The 16,352-nt window shown below is 36.7% G+C and overlaps 1 protein-coding gene across 3 annotated transcripts in view; it reads left to right on the forward strand.

Moving 5' to 3' along the window:
• Positions 1–16,352, forward strand: part of ERP44 (endoplasmic reticulum protein 44) — an 85,171-nt gene that overhangs the window by 42,621 nt on the left and 26,198 nt on the right. For all 3 annotated transcript variants that reach the window (XM_004372227.3, XM_023727466.1, XM_023727465.1), the window contains 3 exons: positions 10,769–10,953; positions 11,968–12,083; positions 15,071–15,128. In XM_004372227.3, coding sequence (XP_004372284.1) covers positions 10,769–10,953; positions 11,968–12,083; positions 15,071–15,128 — 359 coding nt within the window. The remainder of the gene's footprint in view (positions 1–10,768; positions 10,954–11,967; positions 12,084–15,070; positions 15,129–16,352) is intronic.

Here is a 16,352-nt window from a genome sequence, read left to right on the forward strand (position 1 = left end):
GTCAGAGCAGTCAGTGGTGGTAGCCAGGCACCATCTAGTTGTACTGGACTCAGTCTGGTGCAGGCTGTGGTAGTTGTGGTCCATTAGTCCTTTGGACTAATCTTTCCCTTGTGTCTTGTTTTCTTCACTCTCCCTTGCTGCTGAAGGGGTGAGACCAGTGGAGTATCTTAGATGGCTGCTCATGCACTGTGATATTGTTAATTGTTCTTTCTGTTTGTCTTTGCTATAATAAATGACCTTAATCACAATCATTGGATTTAAAAAGCATTTTCATGAATTGATTTTTACTAGCATTTTGAGGAATGCTTAGAGCCACTTGATGGCTTTTGGGAACTGATCCACAGTTCTCTGTGTGGCTGTCCTGAGTTTTTCGTTGAAAACCTCTAACTAGCAGGCCTTGACATGGGAGATCATGTTGCTGGTCATACAGCTGCCTTTTGTAGGTTGCCATCTCTCGGATGTTAGTATCTCTGACATGCCACCATCTGTTTTGGAAAGTAGATGTGCCTTTTGTGAATATTCTACCATTACCAAGTAGAATTTATCCCAGTAATGCAAAGATGGCTTAATATTAGGAAGTATAATAAATCACATCAGTATCTAAAAAAAGAAAAATTAACTTATCTTTTCAACGGATGCAAAAAGACTTGATAAAACCCAACACAGAAAGAGATTAATATGGCAAAATGTTTGAACCAACCTTTGTTCACGTTGAATTTTTTATCCTTTCGTGACTATTTATTCAAAATGTGTTGCAAGCTCAAATTTGAGATGTGGCATATGTCTGAATTTAGTCCTGAAATCTGACTATTTTAGCCACAAATCTTGTAAATTGTCTTGCTTTGGGGGATTTTTGTCAATGCTGTGTTAATTTCTTTTTTCTTTAGCCACGTTGTTTGAGGATGACAAGAGACCAAAGTTGAGAAACAAACAACATAATAACAATATAAAAATGTAGTGGCACTACTTTTCATAAAACATTCCAAGTGAGTATTTTTGAAGTAGTCCCTTTGAGAGGCAGTGCACCTACTCATTGCTTAGCACATGTTGTGAATTCTTCTTCAGGAGTTCTGCTCTAAGCCAGTTTACTAGTCAGTCAGGAAAACCCATCTTATTTCATAGTCACAGAAGACCCTTCTTTGGTTTGCAAGACCCTTCTTTGGTTTGGAAGACACTTCTCTGGTTTGCTGCCTATATTTGCTTCTCTCTCTCTCTTTCACCTAGCAGCATCCAGTGGAGTGTTCTCTGCTCCACATTTACCTCATTTCTTCATATGCCTTTTCCAGACTTTCTTTGTTAAAAGGTGTAAGTAAATAGGCTGAGAACTTGGAAACTGGAGAAAGATATAGCAGGTTAAATTTACCCATTAGCCCTTTCTACTTCTGTGTATGAGCCGAATGGAGCAGCCTTGGCTCCCTCCCCCCCCCCCAAAATTTAGGAACTGTAGAAGAATTTTGAACTCAGATGGAGACTGGAGTATCATCAGGGAGCTCCCAGCTGTTTTAAGTTCAGTTATATTTTTTGAAATTCTACCCAAAAGCTTGTAGCTTGAACAACCATTACCTAATAGTAAAATTTAGTTCCTCCCCAAGCCCTAAATTCTCCATATACTGTATTTAACGTAGGAAACAGACAAGGTAGAAGGAGAACAGGAAGAGGAAAAGGAAGTCAGGGGAATTAGAAAAGAGAATCTAGAGACAGAACCTTGAGCAACAGCCCCTTCTCACTGCCCAGAGGCCATTGATACTCCTGTGATAGTCATAGAGCAGGTATCCTCGTATGAGAGGAGTGGGATGCCGAGTTTCATTTTTGTCAGAGATCTGACAGTCACCCTCTTTCTTAGCTTCTCCCATATGGAGGGCCGATAAAAGGAAACCCCACACCTCTGGTGAAAGATGTATTTATTGTTGACTTATTTATAGAGGATAATAAAAGTCTGTACTAAGGTAAATCCAAATTGGTACATCTTTTTGGTACGTGTACTATATATTAAGAGCTTTAAGAATTTCATCTAAGATTCTAGCCTGTGGAAACAATTAGGAGTAGTAACACCAGCAGTAGTAGCAAAATTAATGTTGATAATAATAATAAAATGTAAGCTCTGTAATAGCAGGGACCTTGTCTCTTTACCCTTCTATCCTTAGCACTGGAATGGTGCATAGCACATAGTTGGTGCTTAATAATAATTGTTGAATAGGTGGATGGATAATGAATAATGAATAATAGCCAGTATTTATGAAGTATTTGTTTTGTGGGTACTATAATTTAAGTACTTTGAAGTGGTTATCATTATTTCCCAACAGTCCAAGAAGGTAGATTCTGCCATATTTCTTCAAATTTAATGTATCATCATTTATAAGGCACACTTTTATTTACACCAAAAAAAAACAGAAAAAATTGAATTACAGCGCAGTGCTTTCTTATCATTTAGAATATTTTATACCTAGTATGAGAACTATTTTAGACTTATTTAGCTGTAGGTTTTTTTCATCATATCATTAATGTGTGTACCTAAGCAGATTAATTTGTTCAGGTAATCCTGAAACAACTTCGCATTCAGAGTCTGAGTCTTGTGCATCACCTTCTGAGTCATAGATTTTTGTGTTTTTCCACACGATATCGATCTCTCTGCCATTAAGAGTGTCGGTAATGGTCATTATTAAAGAGAGTTACATTTCTGTTTCTAGTATTTTCTTTCAAGCTGCTGATATCCGTTCTGCAAGTATCAATGCTGGCGCTTTCCTATTTGACTAACCTCAGTTTCAGTTGAAACATGTCACTGTTAGTTCAGCAGCTTTTATTTAAAGTCAGCAAGATACAAACCAAAATGTTAATAGTGGTTTTCCCTGATGGTAGTTGAATTACGAATGGTCCTTGTTTTTTGTGTTTGTTTTTGTAATTATCTGTTTTCCAAAATTTCTACACGCACACACACATGCACACACACACACACGCAATTAAAGCATGCCCTTGCTTCAGTTGTAGATGGTGATCTCATTTTATCGCATCTTCTGCAGTTTCCTCCTTTGGGGAATTCAGGAGTAGAAATCTATCACTCTCCCTGGTGATCATGGGCCTCAGAGATCTCATCTATCTGCCCCTGATAGGACCAGGCTCTCTACTGACCTCCAGTGGCCTTAGGCGGTATGACACCCAGTAAGACTTTCAGACTTCCACTAGTATTTTTAGGAAAGTACTTTGTAATTGCCCTTGGATTTGACAACACATGCTCCCACATACCAGGGTTACTCTTACCTATCTATCCTCCAATGCAACTTGAACCTCCCTTAGTGGACACTGGGAAGCTTTTGAAAGAGCAGTACATAAACAATGTGGTAAGAAAAAAGAACAAGAATATTTAAAGAATTTATGTGCATAGAATGGATTTTGGATAAACAGCTTTAGCCTGAGTCCTGAATTAGCTTCCAGGCTTTGTTTGTCGTTTTTCTGTTTAGGGTTTTCTTTTATTGCTGTTGTGTTTTTGTTTTTTGGTTTTGTTTTGGGGTTTTTCCCGCATGGTGGGGGCATGGCTTGGGGATGGAAAAACATACATAGGCAGCAGTGGCCATTATCCTGGAACCAGAACAGTAACACCTTCCTGTCGAAATCATCTGCCTCTTCGTACTGTCTGACATGGATAATCACAGAAGGGAGGGACGTTGCTGAGACAAGAGCATGAGGGAGTTTCCCCACTTGGAGCCCTGCTGGGCATTAGGCAGGTAGGCAGGCAGAACCCATCAAGGAAAAGTTAAGTGACCACTGAAGCAAAAGCACATGATAATTTTCCAGTCAGCAAGCTGTTAACCTCTGAAATTTATAATTCCTCTGATGTCCATTTTAACATTTGAACCATCCAGTTAAAAAAAACAAAACAAAACATTTATTACACCCCTTAAGTCGTTCTTTTTCATATTGTCAAAATGTCACATTGTAATTATCTTAAATCACATTTGACCAAAGCTTGTAAAAAGTCACCTTTACATCTGAGGTTACTGATCAATGTAATTTTAAGGTTTTGGTTTTCAGTAATTAATTAAAGGCCACCTCATTATGTAGCATACCTGCCACCATGATATTGACAATGAAGCAAACAAGTATCTATTCCCCTAATAGTCTTCAGATGTTAGTTAATCTTTTAATCCATAACCAGAATTTTATGGCAACCTAAGGGTTATAATGTTTAAATTCATACACCAAAAACAAAACAAAACCTGTTGCCGTTGAATCAGTTCCAACTCACGATGGACCCATGCGTTATGGAGTAGAATTGCTCCGTAGGGTTTTCTTAGCTTTTACAGAAGCAGTTTGCTAGACCTTTCTTTGCAGCACTGCTGAGTCGGTCCAGCTGCCAACCTTTAGGTTGGTAGATGAGCACAAACTGTTTGTGCCACCCAAGGACCCTTAATTCATACATAGATTCTTGTTATTTCTTCCAGGGCTGTTGCAGTGGCTTCTCTTATTGGCCTCCCTAGTTCTCCACCACTGCCAGGTGAATATTTTTAAGGCTCAGATTTGCTCCTCATTGGCTGCTTACCACATGCAGGATAAAATTCAGCCTCCATTAAGTTAGCATTTAAGACTCTCTGGAGTCTGTCTTGGCATCCTGGTGGTGCAGTGGTTAAGAGCTTGGCTGCTAACCAAAAGGTCGACAGTTCAAATCTACCAGCTGCTCCTTGGAAAGCCTGTGGGGGCAGTTCTGTTCTGTCCTATAGGATCACTCTGAGTCAGAATCGACTTGACGGCAATGGGTTTGGTTTTCGGTTTTGGAGTCTGACTCAAGGAGCCCCGGTGGCGCAGTGGTTAAAGCGCTCGGCTGCTAACTGGAAGGTCAGCCGTTCGAAATCACCAGTCACTCCGAGGGAGAAAGATATGGCATTCGGCTTCTGTAAAGATTTATAGTCTTGGAAACCCTATGGGGAAGTTCTGGCCGACTCTGTTGTAGAGTCACTATGAGTTGGAATCGACTGGACGGCAGTGGGTTTGGTTTTGGGAGTCTGTTTCCGGCTTTATTTATTCTACTCCTAGTTTATGCATATTTGCTTCCAGCACACTGTTTTCTCATTATGCCCACTAATTCACCAAGTTTAGAAAGTTAAAAGCATTATATTGTCTCTGGCAGTGCTTCTTGCTGTCTTTTTTCATACTGCTCCTTAGGCCCCAGATGGAAAATGGATGCTTCCTATTAGGCTAATTCCTTTCCTTCTAGGTTCACTTCATATCCTTTCGGCTCAATCTTTTTGGAGATTAAAAAAAATTCTTTGGCTGTCTGCTGGCCAATTAGGCACCACCTAGGCTAGTTTAGCCTTATTAACATTGAATTTGGACCTAGTGGGAATATTTTCCCTTCATGGGGCTTCATATTATTGAATTTTATTTTTATTATAATTTTATTATTTTTCTAATATGATAGGCAAAATGTTATCTGGTACTTTTAATTTGTAACTTCTTGATTACAACAGAGTATGTTTTTACATGTTTATGGCCATCTGTGTTTCTTTCATAACTTGAATGATGTCTTAGCCCACTTACCTTTTTGGTTGTCCTTTTCTTATTGATTAATCATTCTTTATATATTCTGGATATTAATCATTTGCTTCTAGTATATAGCACAGATGTCTTTTTTCCAATTTGTCTTACAACTTCGTGGTGTTCTTCAACGTCTAGATACTTACCAGCCTATGCAGTGTCAAAATCTGGCAAATGTCTTGGCTGTGTGTTTAATGCTGATATAAGCCCCATCTACAAGTAGACATTATTTCCTGTGTACCAAAAGGCCATAGGATATTTTACTCTGTCTTTCTGGCCTAGCTCTCCCCTCTCCCCTAGCTTCCTATGCCACCCCAGCACTCAGTAAATATCCTGTGGGCACTCAGTAAATTTATGCTTTGTGTTTGGGGGCCCTCCAGGTTTCAGTCCACAGTACTAGCCCTGGTGGCTATGAAAAGCTTCACTGATTTCTTTTTTTCTGCCTATGCAAGACATAATCCACAGGCCTAAGTCTACAGAAATTGCAGATTTAATTTCTGAAAGGAATTATGTAGGAAATCCATAGGAAAGAAAATGGCCAGTGATCTTTGTTCAGCTAGGAAGGGACCTTCCTTTTCTGGAATTTAAGCTCATTTAGTCTTCATTGCTTTCATGGTCTCTGATATCTTTCAAAATGTGTTCTGTTTTGTTTTTTAATTGGTGTTTCCTAGTTGTTGCAGCGGGAGCAATAGATTTCTGCTATGTACTACATCTTACTTGGAAGGGGAAGTCTTTTGTGGATACCCTTTTGGGTTTTCTGTGAGCATAATAAGATTGTCAGCAAATAGTGATGTGTTCTTATTTCTTTCTAGTATATATATGTATATATTCTTTATTTCTTTTTCTTGTCTTATTACACTGACTGATAAGTCAGAATCAACTTGATGGCAGTGGATAATGGGAATATCATACTGTCTTATTAAACTGACCAGACTCCAGTACAGCCTTGAGTAGAAGTGGTGATAGCAGGCATCTTTATTTCTTTCTTGATCTCAGCAAAAAGCTTTTAGTGTTTCACCATCAAGTTGTTTGGTATTTGTTTATTTAGATATCCTTTATCAGATTAAGGAAGTTCCCTTCTATTCTTTGTTTGCTAAGAGTTGTAAACTGTGAATGGTTGAATTATATCAAAAATTTTTCTACTTCTTCCCAGTGACACCCACTGGGGACTCCTGACCTCCAGCACTGTCAGATAATAAATTTATGTTGTGTGAAGCCAAAAAAAAAAAAAATTTTTTTCTGCTTCTTTTAAGAGGTAGGATTTTTCTTTTACTTTGTTAATGTCATGAGTTACTTTGACATTATTTTTCAGGTATTAATCTATTAATCTTCAGATGGCTTTCAAATATTAATCTAATCTGCAATTCTGGACTAAACCAAGCTTAACTGTGATGTATTATCCTTTGTATATAATGCTAAATTCAGTTTGTTAATATTTTCAAGCTTTGCATCTATATTCTTAAATGAGATTATTTATACTTTTAATTTCCTTGTCTGATTCGGTAACAAGATTATGTTAGCCTTATATAAGTAGTCAGGAAATGATCTATCTTTTTATATTCTCAGAAATAGTTCACATAAATTTGGTATTACTGGTTCCTAAAATGTTTGGTAGAGTTTGTTGGTGAAGCTGTCTAGGCATGGGATGTTTTTTGTGGGAAGGCTTTGGGTTATGGATTCTGTTTCTTAATAATTTTAGGACCATTTCTATTTTCTTTTTTTTTTTGAGTGTCACTTTTGGTAAATTGTGTTTTGATAGGAATTTGTCCATTTTATCTCAATCTCCAAACTTCCTGGCATTAAGTTACCGATCATATTCTCTTGTCATCTGAGTTAAAGTCTTGTTATATTCCTGAAATTACTTATTTGTATTTTTTCTCTCTCTCTTTCTTTTTTTTTTTTCTTGATTAGTCTGTCCAGGGGTTTATCAATTTCATTAGCCTTTGTAAAGAACCAGATCTTGGCATTATTGATCTTCTCTATTGTGTATTTATTTTCTGTTTCATTAATTTCAGTTTTTATCTCTCTCATTCACTTCTTTCTTCTTTATGTTTAATTTGTTCTTTTTATCATTTCTTAAGATGAATGCTTAGTTCCTTGATTTTCAGCCTTCTTCCTCCCCTCCAACATATCCGTTTTAAGGTTATAAATTTCATTCTAAGTATAGCTTTGGCTGCATGCTATAAGTTCTCATATGTATTTTAATTATCATTCAGTTCAAAGTATTTTCTAATTTCCTTTTGTCATTCTCTTCTTTGATCCATGGGTATTATAGAAGTTTATTCATTCTTGTTATGATTTGGATCATTTGAAAATTGTTGAGGCTTTTTTGTGGTTCATCATTTTTTTTTATGCCATATATATGCCTGCAGAGAATGTGTTCGCTGGGTTTTAGGGTCTAGGGTCACTTGGAATCAACTCGACATCAGTGAGCTTGGATTTGGTTTATCCTAGATGTAAGAAAGCCCTGGTGTTGTAGTGGTTAAGTCCTCAGCTGCTAAGGTTGGCGCTTTGAACCCACCACCTGGCTCTGTGGGAGAAAGATGTGGCAGTCTGCTTGGAAACCCTATGAGGCAGTTCTCCTCTGTCCTGTAGGGTTGGCTATGAGTCAGAATCGACTCAGTGGCAACAGGTTGGGTTTGGGTTTTGGTTATATGTAGAGAAGAGCCCTGATGGCACAGCAGTTAAGAGCTCTGCTGCTAACCAAAAGACTGGCAGTTCAAACCCACCAGCCACTCCTTGGAAACCCTACCAGATAGTTCTACTCTGTCCTATAGAGTTGTTATGTGTTGGAATCAACTCGACAGCAATGGGTTTGGTGTCTTTGGTTATATGTGAGGAGTTCTGGTGGCACAGTGGTTAAGCACTCAGCTGCTAAGCAAAAAGGCAGCAGTTCAAACCCACTAGCTGCTCCAAGGGGGAAAGACATGGCAGTCTGCTTCCATAAAGATAACATTTGAAAATGGAAACCCTATGGTTCTACTTTGTCCTGTAGGGTCACTATGAGTCAGAGTTGACTTGACAACAATGGGTTATCATGTATATGTTGATTAGATCAAGTCTGTTAGTCATGTTGTTCATATTCTCTATATTCTTGCTGATTTTGTTTGTTATATCAGTTACTGAAAGAGGTGTATTAATGTTCTCCCATCATAATAACTATGCAAGATTACTTTCGATGAGTTTTTGCATAGTATATTTTTTTCCCATCCTTTTACTTTCAAGCTTTCTGCATCATTATGTTTTAGGTGTATCTTTTGTAAGTAGCATGTAGTTAGATTTTACTTTTTCACCTTGTCAAAAACCACTTCTGCTTTTATGTGCGGGTCTAATTATGGACTCTCTGTTCTGTTTCGTTGTTCTATTTGGCTGTCTTTATGCCAGTTCTATACTGCCTAGGTTACTGTAAGTTATAGAAAGCATTGAAGTCTGGTAGCCTTAAGTAGTCTAGTTTTGTTTATGAGTTATCTTGATCTGTAATTTTCTTGTAATGTCTTTGCCAGTTTTGGTGTCAGCATAATACTGGCCTCATAGAATGACATCTCTTCAATTTTCTGGAGAAGTTTGTGTAGAAATGGTATTATTTCTTTCTTATATATTCAGTAGCATTTACCAGTGAAGCTATCAGTGGACAGAGCTTAGAATATGTATTTTTAAAAGAGAAAAACACATCATGGGTTCATGCTGAAACGATTCAAATGAAATATTACAGCGTTTTTACATCATTTTCTTAATTTTATGTTTGTATCTTTTTTCTTATGCTGAAAGTCTTGATTGTTAATTGTATTAGCATAATTACTCATGTGCTGTATCTATAATATGTTCGTGTGTGTGTAATTTCAAAATAGCAATCCCAGTTTTTTTTAAAAACAACAATAACCTGACTAAATGCAGTTCATGATATTTTTGTGGTTCTTTTTATCCTTAGAATTTACTCTTACTCAGGATATTCAGTCAGAATACCGTGTTTCAGAGTTTTAAAGTTAATTGAAATCTCTCTTCGTGTGTTTTATACCACCAGTTTTATAGATAGGTTCATATATTTTGATTTTTTAATTTATTTTTTATTGTGGTAAATACATATATAACAAAACATTTACCATTTTAGCTTTTTCTTTTTAGCCCAATTTTGTTTTTAATTCTAAAAATTTCCATGATTCATTAGTCAAAACTATAAAACAAGGTATACGGTCTTTGGTGCTACCATTTTGGAATTCTCCTCCCATTTTAGAACTATGGTAATAAATTAAAAAAATACGTATTTTTTAACCTGTTTTAAGACATTTCAGTGCTACCCGAGGTCCTCTTCATTCTAAAAATTCAGTGCATCTTGTATCAATCTCATACATCTGACTAGCATTTCATTTGAGCTTTTCCAGTGTCTGGAAGATATTGATTTCTATTTCCCACCTCTTAGAAATAACACGAGAAAAATGTAAAGGCTTTTCCATTCAGATTGAGTCTATTTTAGTGATTGTGATTCTTAAAAATTAGATCAGCGTACATTTGATGTTGGTTGTTATTTTTGAGACTGTAAACACTAATTTTAAAGATGAATGTTGGTTTTTTTTTTTTATATCTCCGCTGCAAGAAAATATACCCATAAGTCATAATAAAGGATATGTTTTAGTGTATACTGCTGAGTTTGGGTTTTTATCACACATCTTAAACGAAATTTACTTTTTGGGGTTATAAATTCTTCCACTAGCAAAGAATCTAGTCTTAGTTTTTAGTATTTGAGAGTTATTTTAATTATCTTTTATCAAATGCTCCAAGATGTCCTCCTAGTATTTATAAAGTGACTTTAATGACTCTGTTTTAAAATTGGAATTTTGAGCATCCTAATTCTTGTCTGTAATGTATCTATAATAATAATTACAAACATTTATTTAAGAACTTACTGTGCCATGCATTTGCATTATCCCATTTATTCCTTAAACAACCCTATGTGATAGAAATTATTATCTGTATATAACAGAAGAGAAACTAGAGGAAAGAGAGTTTAAACAATTTATCCCAGTTCACACAGCCAGTAAATAGCAAATTGGGATTTCAACTCAAGCATTCTGTGTCCAAGCCTGTCTTCTTAACCATTGTAAACTCAAGTCACAATTAATTGTTTCTCTGTCAGTGAAAAAGAATAACAGGAACCAAAAAGTTTTCAATGATTAATTGCAAGATTTTTGAGTATTCACCCTGACCGAGTATAAGGGTAAAGTTAATTTTTTTTTCATTATTTTAGCTGATATAGCCCAGAGATACAGGATAAGCAAATACCCAACCCTCAAATTGTTTCGTAATGGAATGATGATGAAGAGAGAATACAGGGGTCAGCGATCAGTGAAAGCACTTGCAGATTACATCAGGCAACAAAAAAGTGACCCTGTTCAAGAACTTCACAGCTTAGAAGAAATCACCACTCTTGATGTAAGTTGTTAACTTTTGCTGGATCAAATGAACATTGCCTGTTTAATTAAAGTAAACAAATTCTTATGCAAACAAGGATTTTGGACATTCTCTTATAGTTCATTGTAATAAGTTTGACATATGCATACTTAGTGAATTGAATTTTTCTTGAATTAATTCTCAAGGGAAATGCTAATATTTTACTAAACTTCTGGATAAAATGTAGAACATACAGTGAAAATTGCACTAATTTGAGTTGAGGACAAAAGGAAGCCTAAATTATAAAGAAATAGAAGTTAAGATCAAGCATGCGCAACCTAATTTCCCCATTTTCCTTAGTGAGAGCCCCAAGGGTACCGGCTGTAATCACTCCTGTCTCAGCTCTTTCTATAAGTTTTAGTGTCCTCTAAAACCACCAGCCTTTCAGATAATAGTGAAGCACTACTGCTTGTGCCACCCAGGGACTCTGTCCTCTAAAACAGCTGTCTTGATAATAAACTTAGCAAACCTCTTTATTTGTATGCTAAGTAGTGTTTAAAAAAATAACAGACACTAGCAAAAACAATAACAATTTAGCTTGGGTTTATCCACATTGTCACTGTTAGGTCAGAGGTTTGATTTTACCCTACTTAGAAGCTCTTTAGGTAGCTGGCTATTGTTTCATGGTTGCTGTCAGAAGACACAAGACTCCTGGGTCAGAGATACAAGTCTTTATTACTCACATCACAAGTCACCTTATTTAGGAAAAGACTGTCAGTGATTAAATAGTTATTTCTTCATATTTTAAAATAAAATTCTAGAAGGAAATGTTTATAATTATATTTGATTGTAGTTAAGATTGTCTTCAACCTGGTGTAATCTTTAATATTTTCCCAGTAAGTGTTAAAAGCCAAATATGCATTTATAGTCATACTTCATTTGGGGATAGGTGAACAACAGCTGAAGCTGCTTATGTTCCAGAATAAGGGGTAGATGAAAAAGCATGTTTATAGAACTATGTGTGTTTGCAAAATAATTACATACTTTATTTTACAGCGCAGCAAAATAAATATCATTGGATATTTTGAGCAAAAGGATTCAGACAAGTATAGAGTTTTTGAAAGAGTAGCAAGTATTTTGCACGATGATTGTGCCTTCCTTTCTGCATTTGGGTAAGTGTTTTCATTGAGACAGTGTTAGTAGGTCAGCTTGGCAGCCATGCTAAATTCATGTTATATTTGGTCATTTTCTGAAGATGACCTCTCGAAAGATATGTCATTTCTCTAAAAGTTACTAACCAGCATTTATTACCCATCTCTGGCCTTTTTTTAAGGGTTTAAAAGTCTCTATATTATATACTATTTTAGAATGTGAATAAGAGGAAAAGAATGGTCAAGTTAGCAATTAACTCACTCATGCTTTCGTACAACTCATTTACTAAACCCTATGGCAGGCTAAATGCTAACCTGTGAGGTTACCAACTGAAAGGACACATTCTCTTTCTCATTAAGAAGCATGAGCTTTATTGTTTTCGTTCATCACCAGCTCTCCACCACCTTTTCTTTCCTGCCTCAGAGCAACAATTCTCCTTTCCAAGGCTAACCCCTTCACTTGTGTCCTTGTAACTGTCCCCTCAAACTCTGATATCAAACTCCTCCAGGACTTTGATCCATGTGTTGCCCCTGCCAACCCTTTTCGTGAACTGCTTTTCTTGTCCTAAAACATCCATTTCCTGTCCCTCCTCCTCTGTCTTTTGAACTATAATCTCATACCTTTCTTTTCATTTCAGATTTTTTTCAAAGATTAGTTTAAACTTGACTACCTTGATTTTCTCAAATTCTAATCAGTAAAAAACCGTAACCTCTTAGAAGCTTTCACCTTCATCCATCTAACGAAACTTCTAATGCACAGTTTCAAAATGACTTCTTAATTATGAAATCCAGTGTCCTTTTCTTAGTCTTAATCCTCTTCAGTTTCTCTGAAGGATGTGCCACTCAACTACCCTTTGCTTTTTCTGCTGTATCCAAGCTTGCTTTACGTGGACTGTGCCTGGTTTGCTTCTTACCTTTCTGACTTCTCTGGTTCTGCTTACTTCCCATTTTTACTTCCTCTCTTAAAATGAAATCATTCTGTGGTTCTGTCCTTGACAGAAGATAACCTTGGAGGTTATCTCAACCATCCTTCATGCAGTATGATTTCTCCTTTTTTCGTTAGAGTAGATCCTCTCCATTTTGTGACTTTTAACACTTATCCTTGTTTTAATGCTTCTGTGGATTTTGGGGTGTGTGTGTGTGTGTGTGTATTTCATTGTAGACATTATTGATGTTTTTTGAAGGTCAATGTGTAGAGTAAGTAATGGGAGAAATGTCCCCCTATGTTTTTCACATTATTGCTTCCCAGCCCTGCCGGCCACATTGCTATTCCGCAAAGCCTGCAAGCAACACTGCTGCAGCAGAGCCTTACTGTTCCCTCTGTCTGGAAGGGCTTCTCCAGATATCTCACAGAAAGGCCTTCCCTCATAACCTTATATGAGTTAGTACTACACTTCCCACTTGTCATTTTTTATCCCCTTATTCCACTTATTTTTCTTTATAGCACATTTTACCACCAAGGTAAATATATGTGCTAGTTTCTCTGTCTTTCTCTACCAAAACGTAAGCTCCGTTAGAGCAAGGGCTTTGTCACTTTTGTTTTGCTGTATACCCAGTGCCAAGACTAATACCTGGAACAAAGGAAGCACATAGTGAACAGTTTTTGAGTTAATTAATTAATTAATTAGTGGAGCATATTCTTCCTTTTTGTCAGCAAACTAGGTTGACATCTCCTTCTGCTATCTCCTGCACTACTGTAATCTGAAACTGAAGATAAGTTAAGATTCAATTAATCCAAAAATAATTTGGAGAGAAAGTTAACCTGTGTGACTTAGAATTTGTTGTAGAATTCACTCACCAAATGCTTACTGAACACATATTAATATGCCATATACTGTGCTAGCCACAGGAAACAACGGTTGAAACAAAAAATTGCTTATTTATGGAACTATATTCTAGTGATGTTGATTATTTCAGTTCATCTATTTTTTTAAAATAAATTTTGCTTTTAAAAAGTAAAAAATTCATGGTTGAGTCTGTCTTGCAAGTAAATAACATATATGTGTATAGATATATATATGTGGAGCTCTGGTGGCACAGTGGTTAAGAGATTGGCTGCTAACCAAAAGGTCGGCAGTTCGAATCCACCAGCCGCTCCTTGGAAACCCTATGGGGCTGTTCTTCTCTGTCCTGTAGGGTCGCTCTGAGTTGGACTTGACTGGACGGCAGTAGGTTAGTTTATACATACATACGTGTGTGTGTGTGTGTGTGTGTGTGTGTGTGTGTGTTTGTGTATGTGTGTGTGTGTATTATTATGTGACCAGCTCAATGACCCTGATGCCCAGTTTCTTGGAAAACAGTCTGGGGGTCAGAAACAGCTTTTTAGTGCAAAAATGGCCAATCCAAACTTATACTGAGTTACAAAAACAACTAAAATTTCCTTTAAAAAATCTGTTTAGTGTAAAATTTTTTCTTTAAATACGTTCTTTTCTTGATATTGCATAGTCTTATAAGTGGGAAAGATGATGGACAAGTATGTATTTCAAGTCTTTAGAATTCATCCATTGTAAAATACCTACCCAAAAATCTGCTTCATTGCTGGTCTGACAGAGACTGGAGAAACCCCAAGAGTATAGACCGCAGGCACCCTTTAACTCAATACTGAAGTCACTCCCGAGGTTCACTCTTTAGCCAAAGATTAAACGGGTCTATAGGACAAACAATAACACACGTGAGGAATATGCTTCGTTGTTCAGTCATGTATACGAGACTAAATGGGCACACCAGCCCAAAAGCAAGGACGAAAAGGCAGGAAGGGACAGGAAAACTGGATGATGGAAACAGGGAACTCAAGGTGGAGAAGGGGAGAGTGTTGACACATTGGGGGTTGACAACCAGTGTCACAAAACAATTTGTGTATTGTTTAATAAGAAACGAATTTGCTCTGTAAACTTTTCACCTAAAGCACAATAAATTTTTTTTTTCCCCCCACAAAAATCTGATCCATCCACGTGTGTTACTGCTTTTGTTTTCCTTAAAAAGTATTGTTATTTCTCTCTTCCTTTTAGGTCTGTTTCAAAACCAGAAAGATTTAGCGGAGACAACATAATCTACAAACCTCCAATGGTAAGTTGCTATTTCTTAGTATGTTAATTTTATATATAATTTAAGTAAATGTATAGTAAATCTATAGTTTTATACATGTTAATGTTTGCAGAGTCATTAAATTTTAGAATGGAAAAGAACCTCAAGACATCATGTTGCCTAGTCCAAACCTTTAAAAATAAAGACGGGGGCACAGAGGCAGTTAGTGTTAGTGACAGAGTGAGATTACAGATCCTTTGACTCCCTGGCCTTTTCCAGCCCTCTGTTTTGCATTCAATCTGGAGACTAAATTAAAAAAAAATTTTTTTTACACTCCTAGCTGTATTGTACTAGGCCAGCTCCCAAATCTTCCAGAATATAAATTTATCTAGTACATACCACGTATTAAGGAGCAGGTAGGTGATTTTTAACCCTTGGGCTAAGAAGTTAAGTGTGTTTAAACTTAGAAGCCTCTGGTTAGTCCCAGACTATGGTAGCTACAACTTAAGAGGCAAAATTACAATATTTGTTATCCTGAATTGACCTAGAGATCTGTCGCTGCATTTTTTCATACACCAGAAATAGGAATCTATAGATATTTCTCAGTTCATAGTTTTCATTTTAATATTGTTTACAGGTTTTTGATGCACTGAAGTTTTAATTTTTATGTAATCAAATGGATCAGTCTTTTGCTTAGGAAGCTTGTTTCCTGTGTTACATTCGGTGCATTTCTTTAGTAGTAGCTTACATAGTATTGTCATCTCTTGTTGTTAGGTGACGTCGAGTCGAGTTTTGACTCATAATGACCCCATGTGACAGAGTAGAACTGCCCCATAGGGTTTTTTAGGCTGTAATCCTTATGGGGGCAGATTGCCAGGTCTTTTTCCTGAGGAGCTGATGGCTGGGTTCAAACTGCCAACCTTTTGGTTAGCAGCCAAAAATCTCCAGATTATCGAAATCTACTACAGAGTCTCATAATGTACTGTGGTCTTTAAGAGCACTGGCTCTGGAATCAGACTGTCTGGGTTTGAATGTCAAATCTGTGACCTAGGTGTGTATAACTCTGGAAACTGGAAAAATTTCTTGGCTTTTCTGTGCTTCAGTTTCTTCAGTAGTAAAAGTAGGGATGGTGACAATAATAGTACCCGCCTCATAGTGATGTTGTGAGGAATAAATGAGTCAACACATGTGAAGTGCTGATAATAGTGCTTGGACCCGGTAAGTACTGGGTGTTAGCTATTATTTTTATTATCATTTTAGACACTT

This window comes from Trichechus manatus, unplaced genomic scaffold (genome assembly GCF_000243295.1).
Source record: "Trichechus manatus latirostris isolate Lorelei unplaced genomic scaffold, TriManLat1.0 scaffold00016, whole genome shotgun sequence".
NCBI classification, from domain to species: domain Eukaryota; kingdom Metazoa; phylum Chordata; class Mammalia; order Sirenia; family Trichechidae; genus Trichechus; species Trichechus manatus.